This window comes from Eublepharis macularius, chromosome 1 (assembly GCF_028583425.1).
Source record: "Eublepharis macularius isolate TG4126 chromosome 1, MPM_Emac_v1.0, whole genome shotgun sequence".
Lineage (NCBI taxonomy): Eukaryota > Metazoa > Chordata > Lepidosauria > Squamata > Eublepharidae > Eublepharis > Eublepharis macularius.
Window position 1 is genome coordinate 165,617,865 of NC_072790.1, and position 13,271 is coordinate 165,631,135.

Consider the following 13,271-nt stretch of genomic DNA (forward strand, 5'->3'; position numbering starts at 1 on the left):
GAAGGAGCTGGGTATGTTCAGCCTGGAAAGGAAACAACTGAAAGATGATATGGTAGCCATCTTCAAGTATTTGAAGGCTGTCATATAGAGGATGGAGTGGAGTTGTTTTCTGTTGTTCCAGAGGGTGGGACCAGAACCAACGGGTTAAAATTAAGAGTTTCCTGCTAAACATTAGGAAGAACTTCCTGACAGAGAAGTTCCTCAATGGAACAGACTTCCTTGGGAGATGGTAGGTGGGGGGGGGGGGGGGTTAACAGGAGTCTAGATGGCCATCTGACAGAAATGCTGATTCTAAGGACTTAGTATGAAATTTAGGCAGATCAAGAGGGAGGGGGCAGGACAGGATAGCCAGTACTAGGCTCTTGGCCCATTCGTATATGCCCAGAGTAATGCCGATCACCATCTTAGGCTCTGGAAGGAATTTTTCACCAGCCCAGATAGGCCAGGGACCCTGGAGGTTTTTTAGCTTCCTCAGGCCATAAAGCAGCAGTCACTGAGGGAATGGGGAGAGTAGCTGTGAATTTACTGCGTTGTACTGAGGGTTGGACTAGATAACCCTTGGGACCCCTTTGAGCTCTATGTTTCTATGTTCTATGCTTCTTTGTCCTTCAGAAAAAAATGGGGTAAAACCCCTACCCCACAGCAGGTTTTTTTGAGTTCACTTATTTTTTTATCCTCTTTGACAAACGTATTCAACTCTGTGCAATTCTAGTGGAATTCTTTAACATGCCTTACAACCCATTCCTTCAAATACTGTTGAGATCTATTATGTTTGGACACAGCATCAAGCTTTGTAATGTATTTCTTTTTACTGTTTACATAAACTCTGGATGACTTTTCTCCACAGGTGTTGGTGTCTGTGCAGTCTCTCATATTAGTTGCAGAGCCCTATTTCAATGAGCCAGGATACGAACGATCTAGAGGGACTCCTAGTGGCACACAGAGTTCCAGAGAATATGATGGAAATATACGACAAGCAACAGTCAAATGGGCTATGCTTGAACAAATCAGAAATCCCTCTCCATGTTTTAAAGAGGTTTGTATTTTGTAGGACAGTTTGACTTGCATGCTTGTGACTTAACTTTTTCAGGATGAAGGAACCCTGAACCATTTCTATTAACTTTAGATTTAAACTGAACTTGGGATGGCCAAAGTCTGTTATGATTAAGTCCTATACTCAGCAGAAAAAAATGATTGATTGATAAAGATTTTAGGTAGAAATCTACCTAAGGCCTTAAGCACTTCACATTGGAAATGGAAGCGTTCTGCTTTTTGGAGTATTATTGTTTCACTGGGTTGGATCCAGCAATGTGCTTAAGCAAAGAATCTTGGATTTTTCTAGCTTTCCATTCCCCACAGCATCTGTCACTGGCCCTGGATAAGTTAATCCTTGGCTTCAGAAACCTAAGTGGATGTGCTGCAGTGAGGAGAGGGTGAGGAGCTCTGCTGATGGAAGGCAGGAAAGGCCTCTCACTGCAACCCACTAACCCTCATGTGTCCCAGAAGCCTGGGAATCAACTTTCCGAGGGCCAGAAATGGCTGTTAGGAGAAGGTCTGTGACCCTCAGCACCAAATTGTGCGACAAATAAGTATGCAGAAAATACCTTTATGGCTTTATGGCAAACAAGTGGTGTTGTTGCTGTGGCTGTTGTTATGCCTTTCCCACTGGGATCCAAGGCAGATTACACAGTGTGAGTGAAAATACAATATAATCAAAAAGTTAGGACATTCTCTGAGCAAAATATAACAGTGAACAACAATTATGACAATCGGGGAAAGATACAATAGGATATAGTAGCAGAAGATTTGGAAGAACAAGCATAAAGCCAAGCATAGAGGTGAAATTTTTCTGAAACATAATTAATTTACATGGCATGTTTTAGCGAATAGCCTCTGCCCCTACCACTGTATCTCTCTGAGCTACTTCTTATGACACACCCCTCTAATCTGGATGGAAAGCCCTCCTAAATAATTCAGTTTTGCATAGTTTGCAGAAAATCAGGAAAGTGGGAGCTTTCCTGGCCTCCTCAGGTAAGTCTTTTCTTAAGGTGGGAGCTACTGCAGAGAAAGCAGCTGTTGATTTTGTCCAACTGGAGGGTGGTATCTGCAGAAGGCCTTGTTCAGATGAGTGAAGCTGCTGTGGCAGAACATAGGGGTGCTTGCACAGATATGAGGAGCTGTGACAATGAAGGGCTTTAAATGTGATAGTCATGATGACCTTTGTAGAGTGCATTACAGTAGTCTAGTCTCAGTGTTACTGTGACAGGAATCCAGGTGGCCACATCAGCTCTGTCAAGATAAAGATCCATCTTCCAGGCCAGTCTGAGTTGTGAGAAGGCCTTTTTTGTTACTGTATTTACTTGTTTTTCTAGCAGCAGCACAAGATCCAGTATAAGCCCTAAGCTCTCTTAACTGTGCCAGACAAGCTCAGCTGAACCCCATCAAAAGTTGGAAGCACAATGTCCTTCAAGTACTCTGCTTTTCCAACCAGTATCACTTACGTCTTGTCTGGGTTCATTTCAATTTGTTTGCTTTCAGCCATTTGACAACAGCTGACCAGCAGCGGCTCAGTACCTCTATTGGGATTTGGATAATGAGATATAGAGCTGGGTGTCATCAGCATATTGATGACATCCATAGCTGGGAATGAGTTCTCTTAAAAAGCTTTACGTGGAGATTGAATTACATGGGGGTAAGTGGAACCCCACATGATAATTCCCACATGGAGGATAGCTGGTCTCCAATAGCAACCATTTGAGTATGTCTCATGAGGAACAATTGAATCAGGTGCAAATTTGTTAAATCTATATTCTGATTGCAGCTTATATCTTTTTTTTCCCTTGAAACATAGATGTCTATAGGGAGAAGTCTCTCCAAAAAGAAATTTACAATGCTAGAAAAATCTGAAAGGAAAAGAAAAATACTGTTTCTGTAACTACTGACAATTTATCTAGATCCCCCTTTATTTCAGCATTTTAATTAAGATGTCATCTGACCATGATCTACTTTCTTCCTAGTGATATGTAATACTGCTAATAAATTGGTTAATAATGAAGCCAAGCAAGAGTTACATTTGTCATAAAATTTCTCTGATAATTCCATGCTTCTAATTGACTACAAAGGTGTGTGTGTAAGAACTTAAGGCTGTTTTCTAGTAGGAAACATAATATCTTGGCCAGAATGGATTTAAAAATTATTATAAGAGGAATTAATTCATTTTAATTATGTGGACATATCCAGGAAAATTTCCTGAATATCCTGATTTTTAAATCTTGATCCAAGATGCTATATTGCTGCTCACACATTTTTTTACCTATTTTTAAACCTGTTATGTAAAATGACGAAAGCTGCTGCAGCAACTTTTACCTATACATTTTATTAATAGGCTAGTATTATACCAAGTGGAACAGTATGTTGTACAGTACCCAAAGTAAGTGCCCTAAGAACATATCTGTGTCTATCCATCCATGTCTGAATATTGTATTAGTATTCAAAACTAGTATTCAGAGATTACATTGAAAGGGTCTCTATTTTATGGCTAGAGGCTAGTACAAGAATACCAATCGTGTTTTTTGCTGAAGAAGTAATTAGACCATGCTGTTCACTGCCACTCCCTTGTGATTTCCTCTTTGCACTTGGGTGTGGCATTGCCTGAGGCATTTGTCATTTTAGGGGTTGTCAATGGGAGCTGAATCATTGTTTTAGATTAAAAGTGTCAGTGTTATACTAACAACACCTTTGACCACCCTTAGTGGCACAGCAAGGGCTTGCCAAAGGCCCTATCTTCTTCCTTTAATGCTATAAAGATAGTCTGATGAAATCCATATTTGGCTCTTAGTTTCCATGTATTGTCTCTTGGCTCAGGGTTGACTTTGCAAGCTGTGATTTGGGGCAGTAGATGATGCTTACCCCTAGGCTTGTTCAAGACCCCAGCAACAAATTATCTTGTCTTTTCCATCATCTGTTTGCCATCTCTGTGCGCTACTGCAGGGGTCCCCAACCCGCAAGCCGTGGACCGGTACCAGTCTGTGGCCTGTTAGCAACCGGGCCGCACTAGCAGCATAGTGTGGTCTACTCTATGGCAGCCCCGGTGAAGGGGCAGGAAGGTGAGCAGTGAGGCAGCCTGCTTCCCCGCCTGCCATGCTGTTGAGGCGCCCAGCAGTGCTGGCGAAGGGATGGGAAGGCGAGCGGTGAGGCAGCCCACTTCCATGCCTGCCGTGCCACCAGGGTGCCCAGCAGCGCTGGTGAAGGGGCGAGAAGGTGAACGGCGAGGCAGCCCTCTTCCTCGCTTGCCTCCCCGCCTGCCATGCCACTGGGGCGCCCGGGAGGACAGGCAAAGGGGCAGGAAGGTGAGCGGCGAGGCAGCCTGCTTTCCCGCCTGCCATGCCATTGCATCATTATATAATATGATGATGATGTAATAATAATAATGTAATAATAGAAATAAAGTGCGCAATTGTATGATCCCGAAACCATCTCCCCCCCCCCCCCCCGGGGTCCATGGAAAAATTGTCTTCCACAAAACCGGTACCTGGTGCCAAAAAGGTTGGGGACCACTGTGTTACTGAATAGCACATAATCTAATTCTTTTGGTCATTCAGTAAAGCCTAGGCAACTCTGTTGAGTATTCTGGGACATAAGGCAAGTCCCCTCTCCTATTGTTTATAAGATATTTATCTTTTTAAAATACTAAAATGCTCAATTAATAGATATTATGTAGGATGTCATGAGACTGTAAAGTCACAATGCATAATATTCCTAGTCCAAACTAGGCTACTCTTCAAAGATTATGCCATCTTTTACAAAGATGCATTAGAGTTCACTTTTAACCAGCATTTTAATTCTAGGTTTGTATTAACAGTGGCTAAATAAACATCTGTACAAATCTTTATACTAGTAAAAGGCAAAGGGAGTTTACATCACGGAGAGGCTTGGTGGGATAGTGCCCTTTATCCTGTGTCCTGTCCCCAGTTACCCATGGTTACTGTCCACTGGCACATAAAGATCAATGGTTTCATTCAATATAAGGCAGTCTTGTGTTCAGTTACCAAAACTCATGTAAAGCAGCTTAATGTTCTTGGTTAGATGATATTTTTAACGGTTTAAATTGAGTGTGTTGGTTAGTTTGATTTAATGATATTGCTGTGTCATCATGAAAATTAAATTCTCAAAAATTAGAAAGTAACTGTTCATTATTAGTTTTTTCCCAAAATAAGTAAAGGTATGACTTTGGAACACTTACATTTGGTTGATTATTATAGAAAAGCAAATCTATAATAATATTAATGTGGTCTTCTCTAGAGCTGGTATCATAGGCAATGTTTATTTCTGTGTTGGATGGCTATGATTATTCTTTTTTTTTAATTTTGCCAAAATGCCACAATTTTAATACAATTCAAATCTAATCAAATTTTTCTTTTGATATTCTGGGGATTATGCCATTTACATGTGATATTTATTTTTTATTTGAAGTGACTATAATGGCGAGTTTTTGTCCAAGGACATTTCATCCCTTGCAAGCTTCGCTATATATTAGCTTATTTTATTTCTGAAGTTCAAGGCAGGTCTCAGAAAAGAGAGCATGCTTTGCCCGTTCTTTCAATTTGTTCACACTTTGTGGAGGATCACCCATTGTTAAAGCTTTTCTGACGTGTATGACAGCAGTGGATCCTACATCAAAGAAGAAAAGGTAGAGAAATGAGGGGGCGTCTTCCCTCATGTACTTAGCCATTACTTGTAACCAAATATGATGTTTTAAATCTCCCTTATAATAGATTTGCTGGGAGTGCCAGTTGCTTTCATAGTTTGAAAGCAATAATGAAATAATTTGGGAAGGGCATATCTTTTTACACACAGTTTATTTATACTATTTTATTTATTTTTCCTTATTTATAGTCCGCCTTTCTCACTGAGACTCAAGGCGGATTACACAGTTTAAGTCAGATGGGACAGTCATTAAAATAATACAATATGGCAGGGGTCATTTCGTAGAAAAAGAGCTGGAGGAACTCGTTAGCATAACTCATTAGCATAACTCATTTGCATATGCCACACCCCCTGACATAACCTATCCTAGCTGCTTGGGACCCAATCCTGGCCATTCAGGGCCAAAATTGGGCCCAAAATGGCAAAAAGGGGCTCAGGATCAGGCTGCTGCTGAGTGGGAGAGTGATCCACCACCTGTCAGAGGCCCGATCTGGGCCGTTTCGGCCCCAATTCAGGCTGAAACGGGCCCAAAGTGGCCGAGGGTCAGGTGGGCGGGGCCACCTGAAGTGACCTCTTTGGGGAACTGCCGGAACTGCGCTCATGTGCGTTCCCCCTCAAAATGAGCCCTACAATAGGGTAAGGATTGCAGAAATTTGAAAACAAGCAGAAACCTGGTACAGAGCTAAAAACAATGCTACTTATTATAGTTTAGCAGCTTATTCTCAATGGTAGACAAAATTCTTTGAAATCAGTCAGCATTTATTCAGAGAGAATATATTCATTACAAAATTGCATTAATATTAGACTTCAAATGCAGTACTTAAAAGCATATAGTTACTGAAATATGAGTGATTATAAAAAGGTAAAGGTAAGTCCCTTGTGCATGCACCAAGTCATTATTGACCCATGGGGGGGAGCGTCGCATCACAACATTTTCTTGGCAGACTTTGTTAGAGTGGTTTGCCATTGCCTTCCCCAGTCATCTACACTTTACCCCCAGGAAACTGGGTACTCGTTTTATCAACCTTGGAGGATGGAAGGCTGAGTCAACCTTGAGCCGACTACCTGAACCTGGCTTCCACCAGGATTGAACTCAGGTCGTGAGCAAAACTTGGGCTGCAGTACTGCAGCTTACCACTCTGCGCCACAAGGCTCTTATATTATGCTATTATAAAAATGCAGAAGTTTCAATGCTTATTCTCATTATTAAAAAAAAATTGGAGTACTATAAAATATTCAGGCATACAGTTTCAGGTATTGGAAGCAGTTGCCTAAAACATACACCTTACTCTACCTTTAGGCCAACTTATGAAACTCACAAACGGGCTACTTAAATAAAATTTTAGGGAATCTAGATTTCAAGATCCCAGGTCTGTGTTTGCATCTTAGGTCATAGAAGGGGTTCTGTACTTGAGTGAAGTTTTGGTTGAGATAAAAGATTGAAGAATAAAATATTTAAAATAATTTCCTGAGGAAATCATTGATAAAGGTTGCAGTGCTCTAAAACAAAACCACTGAATTATTTCATATTCAGGCTCTGGTGGTTGCAGAACGAAACCATGTGTCGTGCTTATCATTTATGCATGAAGGGAATAAATACAGTGACATTCCTGTTGGTTTCTTAGCACAGGCTGTACAGTTTGGATAATTTGAAAGCTGAAGATTGCTCCTTTTCCACCTCCAATCTTTTCTTTATTCTCACAGGTCATCCATAAACATTTCTACTTGAAGAGAGTAGAGATCATGGCCCAGTGTGAAGAGTGGATAGCAGACATACAGCAGTATAGCAGTGACAAACGGGTAGGCAGGACTATGTCTCATCATGCTGCAGCTCTAAAGGTGAGTCCTTTGATGGGATTGCTTGTTTAATACAGATTTGTCTTCAATAAAACCTGTTGCATGCTTGAATACAAACTTACTCTAAAGTAGGTGGTGAATGGAGATTTTAAAAGCTTGGTACAAGAAGCACTAAAGGTGGCTGTACCTCAGAGTCCAATCATTTTTTAAATAGACAAACTTTCCTTCCTCCCTCCTCCACAATTGTGCCACTTCTTACTCTTAAAATATTAAAATGTATCAGTGTCAGGTCATATAGCTACATGTGAAAGCAGTAACTGCCTCTCAGAACATATATGACACGACGTTGCATTGCAGGTTTCCTTGCCCCAGTAAATAGCGGCCAGTTCATCAATGTCAGTATAAAATTTCCAGAGACTTTGAAGCCATGAGGGGATTGGGGGAGGGGGGGGAATTCCAAAATATGCAATATTTACTTCTTTATATTCTACTGTGGTTGATATAGCAGTAAAGTACAAAGCAAATAATAAACAAAAGCAATAACTTGGTAATTCCTGCCTTTGGCCTATTCTAGGTATACCATGCCCTAGACTTTCAGATTTCTGGAAGACTTTTATTTAAACAATAAAAATATCCTGAAATTATGTCATATATGCCTATGGTAAACACAAGATTTATTTTTAGCGGTGTGCACCAAAAAAAAAATTCAGTAAATCTGGAGGGTTTTTTCCAAATCTGAGAAAAAATTCAAAATCCCCCAAATTCTGAATTGATTCTGTAATTCGGTTCGGGTATTTCAGAAAAATTTAGCCATTGTTTTCTATGGGAAAATCACTCTGAAGATGGTAATCATATATTGAGAGATGGTCTATTAAGAATATGGTTTCAATGTAGAAATAGAGTAAGTCCACCAATCTCAACACTGACATCCCTGGTCGATGTTTATTGTGATAATAACACAAGAAAGAAATTTGACCATATTACTTAGGAGCATATGATGGATAAACAAGGAAAAATAAAATCTTGGCAAGTGGTTCAAGAAGAAGGAAAAATACACCAGTCAGTAGGAAAATTTATGGACAAAAGAAATTAGGTTTGCTGAATGTCATATATTAAGGGAGAACTGGTACAAAATGTTTTTAGATGGCATATTAGCCCTTGCAAACAGAAGCAAACTGAAGCAAGGGAATGCCTTGTGCTTGTGGTTGGGTACTGCTTTGTTCTGTTCTGTTTCCCCACTGGCTGAACCCAGTGTCTGGCTGCTGTGAATGACACTGTTTCTGTTGAACTAAGTTGCAACAGTGTCGCTTGCTTCAGTTTGGCTTGAGTGGAATGGTTCTGATTTTCTGATGTGGTGCTGGTCCCCTTCCCTTCAGTTTGACTCTATTGGGTTTTCTCTGGGATGAGCTCAGCTTGCATTTGGGAGTGTGCCTTGCCCTTGGCAGCCTTGCCCCAGTATGGTTCTACAATGGGAGTCAGATTTAACTTTTTCCCATAGGAAACAGTGGAGTGGCTGCAGGCATCTTGTTCAGGGGTTCATAAAATTGGCCCCCAGGATCCAGTCTTCATGAAAATGGAGGATCTTTAGAGGACAATCAGGAGTAGGTTCCCACCAAATTTGGTAAAGTTTGGTTGAAAAATAACCGCTGCAGCCCACCAGGTATCTCCCAGAGTGATTTTCTCCTAGAAAAAATGGCTGAATTTTACAGCATTTTTTTTTTTGAAAATTTGGTAAAAATTCAGGATATCAAATTTTGATTTGGAATACCCAAATTTTACCAAATAGCCAGAATTTGATATTTTAATCCAAATCAAACTGCACACCCCTATTTATTATTACCTAATGCTGTAAATAGTCTTACTCAAAATGTGCAGTAGGAAGACTTTTATGTAAGTAAAACTTCATAATGAGTATTTCACTCATTCCCTGAAATTCCTACTTTTTTCCATTGGGAAATTTGGGGGGGGGGTCTGTTTCCCTCCCCCAGGCCTTCACATCTCTAATCCTTATAACATAGCTTAGTAAATATTGCGAGAGAGAGAGAAAGGGCTGTGTCTGCCTCTTTCAGTGGTCATGTCATTCATAGTGTATAGTTTTAGCCTTGGTTGTCAGTCTAGTTGTATTTCTTAGTTTCTCAGTTAACATTACTTGAAACTGTAAAATTTAAAACTCCACCAACCCTCTAGCTTAACCCTACACACCACATTAAAATGTCTTAACACTTGTGAATGGTTTCTTGTGTGGTCTTATGTCGACTTGCATAGTGGATGGAACAATCAAGAGTAATGTTCTTGACATTTTTGAGACAAGACTGGAATCACACATGAATGTTTATTACTTTGCAGAATCAAGTGGTAACTTCCATGTGTGATTGAGTTAGTCTTAGAAATCAAACCACAATCTTCACATAATGTTTTGCAATGCAATTTTAGACATTCAGTTGTAGTGAGAGAGTTATATACATATTTGATCAGACCCATAGTTGAAGAGGTGATCCATAAGACTTGATGTGAGTCCAGGTTATATCTCAAAGGTTAAGGTGCTCCCCTGTAGAAAGTAAGGCTCTTGCCATTGTTTCAGTAGCCCACTCACACTGGAAGATGGATCTCTGTTTCTTCATATTGTTTCTTTACTTGGATTTCTATCTTGCACCGTCTAAAGTCTTAGGGTCATGATTCTAGTACCTCAGAAACCAACAGCAAGTATACCTGTAGCATTTATTAGTCTAAAAAAATTGTCATCCCAAATCAGATGAAATTAAAATCTTTAAAGTTCTTTTTTTCTTTTCCATTCTCACCTCCCCAAGAATATCAACATAATCTGAGGTCATTGAAATATAGGCAAAACTCAGAAAGTTCTTAAACATGGAGCCTGCAACCAGTCATCAAGATGGTACAATAACCAGTAGGATAAAATTTACTCTAATTCATTATTTGTATGGATTTAAATGTGTGTGCCGCATGGTGAACTTGCCAAGCAGACCCACTGTTCTCCATTCTGGCTCTTGCTTTGTGGTATGAACAGAATGCTGTACATAATTGCTCACTTAATTAAGAATTTCCCTGCAGGTTGAAACTTCTCCTAGTCCTCAGAGATAGTGGTGAAAAGCACACACCTTTGACTTTTACCATCAGGTGAAGCCTATAAAGCTCTTATTATGAATGGGCTTCATTTTTGTCTGTACAAAGTATCACAATATGACACCCTCCAGCCCCCCAAAAATAGTTAAGAAAGATAACTCACCATTATCTTGTATGTGTGTACAGCGTCACACAGCTCAACTGAGGGAAGAACTTCAGAAACTACCCTGCCCAGAAGGCTTGGACCCAGATGTTGATGATGCAGCCGAGAAATGTAGTGCCATGACCAGTGCTGAGGACACTCCATTACATGATCAAGTCAAACCAAGCAGCAGTAAAGACCTCCAGAGTGACTTCAAATTATGAGCTGCGTTGACATGGACTTAAATAGACACACAAGGCTTTGAAGCACAAGCCAAATATGTCAATATTTGTATCTAAGAAGCTAATTATGTAATAGGTAATGAAATTGAAACTATACTATGCCCTTCAGGATATACAGTTTAATTCAAGATGATCTTTTATTTACCTGTACAAGAGTGTAAACTTTTTTGTGCTTTTATTTTCCAATTGTGAGAACCACTGATTGGTATGTTTAAAAAGTTATGTATACAAGAATGGATAAATCACTGATATATAAGGGAAACTACCTTAGGAAAGAATGTTTACTGAATGTTTATTTTTTTTTTTTACTTGTAGAGTGAGGGCGGTTGTAACAAAGAATATATATTGGTCATTCTTACAGCTACTATTTAAAGTCGAACAGTTTTCACTGAATTTGATAGATTTTACGTTTGGCCATATCTCCATTCTCATATTTGATTTCTAAAGAAAAACCTCCTGTATACTTCAATAAAGGTCAAATGGACATGCTCCTCCTTATGATTTACTGGTACCTTTTTTAAAATCTGCCATAAATTCATTATAGCTGGAGACTTGCACTTGTATGACTGAATTTATTACAGTCAACGTATTTAATTTTATGCTTACTAATTCTAAAATGCGGATGAAATAAATGCACCTGGTTTTACCTCAGTCAAAATGTGGACTGCTGAATTCATCTTTCTAAGCTCTGCGTTAATAGCTGGGTCATTTCCACGCAAGAACAGAAGCAACGTTTCTTCACAAAGTATTATATGATACATTTAAAGATAACTCCACTGGGAGTTGTTACCTTCTGGCACTTCCTAATAAGTAACAAGTATTCATGCATATTAAAATATGGAATGTTTGATTACTGCATGATTTGTACCTAGAGCAATATGACAATTTTTCATTGGTACTTGCATACAAAATGTACACAAACAGCATTGAAAAATTTTGAAGGTTTCTTTCCTGATTTTTAAGGGCTGCTTCTAACTTGTTTGTGTAGCTCAAGCCAAGAAAAAGAGAAGAGGGAGTTTCTTTCATAAGTATTCATTTTGATGAGTTTGATGTAGTGCTCCAATAAAGTGATTGGGCTGTTCTCTCCTGCATCTCTCCAGGTACCAGCTGGTTTGGGTGGGAATTTGGATTCTTCTCTTTCTATGTGGAGCTAAAGCATATAGGCGTATGGATCCTCCTGCATATAGATGAAAGGATGGCTCATAGCTACTATAAACTTAGCAGGGATTCAATTTGTGTAATATTTGAAAAATGAATATGGATTTGCATTGGAAACAGAAGCAGAAACTCATTTGTTGGCAGGTTTTTAAAAAATATTCCTTTTGAACCTCTGCAGTGGCTGTTACAGTGTGCGTTGCTTCCTAGTAGTGCCTACAATAGAAACTACTTTTACAAAATTTGGGAGTCGTGGTTGTAGCAGCAGAAAGATTTGTACCGGGACACATACACACTGCACATGGCCACAGCAACTTAGATAAAACTGCTAACTTGAAGTATTGCAGAGAGCAAACTTTCCTTCTCTCTTGCATATGGAAGAGAAAGCTCAATCTGTGCTGAAAAGTCTGAGGGATCATTTTAACAAACCTGGCAAAAAAAAAACCCACACTCATTTTGTCAAGCATTGCCCTCATTCAAAATGGTCTTTTTTTTTTATAAAAATTTTTTATTGGATTAGACACACATAAAATTTATTACAATCACATGCCCTTAAATTTTCCAATTCTAACCCCCTCCCTTCCCCCCCCCTTTTGTTGACTTCCAACAGTTTTCCAACCCCTTATCTATTCTCCCTCTACTCATTTCAAACTTATTATGCTTATTGTAATATACTTTCAAACTCTTCTAAGCTTATCTGTAGTAACATAGTGCTATCTCTAATTCCCTTCCCAAATGGGTAAAAGTATAACACTCTTAACTTATCTTCTTCAATAATAATAATAATAATCATTTTGATAGTCTGTACTCTATCTTACTCTTTCTAATTACTTCAAAATGGGACAAACAATTTGTCCCTCCTTATGCATAACTTCAAATACTTCTATAAACATTGCATACATTTATTATAAATCAATCAGTTTGACTTATACTCTATATGTTGCTCTTTACTTTCTTTTACATATCTTGTCCATTTTAATTAACTAATTTCTCCATTATAAAACTATCCAACAAAAATAAACAATTCATGTACACGTTCAGCATAAGTCTATCAATTAGACCCACATTCTGTATGCTAATGTATATTCATTCTCCATTGTACAGTTATCTACTAGCATAAAAAATTAATTAAATTCTATCCTTATAAT

General features: G+C 39.0%; 1 protein-coding gene across 2 annotated transcripts in view; it reads left to right on the plus strand.

Moving 5' to 3' along the window:
* BIRC6 (baculoviral IAP repeat containing 6) overlaps positions 1 to 11,619 on the plus strand; it is a 330,219-nt gene extending 318,600 nt beyond the window's left edge. For both annotated transcript variants that reach the window (XM_054976787.1, XM_054976793.1), the window contains exons 72-74: positions 848 to 1,036; positions 7,411 to 7,545; positions 10,771 to 11,619. In XM_054976787.1, the coding sequence (XP_054832762.1) occupies positions 848 to 1,036; positions 7,411 to 7,545; positions 10,771 to 10,950 (504 nt within the window). In that variant the 3' untranslated portion in view covers positions 10,951 to 11,619. The remainder of the gene's footprint in view (positions 1 to 847; positions 1,037 to 7,410; positions 7,546 to 10,770) is intronic.
* The last annotated feature ends 1,652 nt before the right edge of the window (positions 11,620 to 13,271 follow it).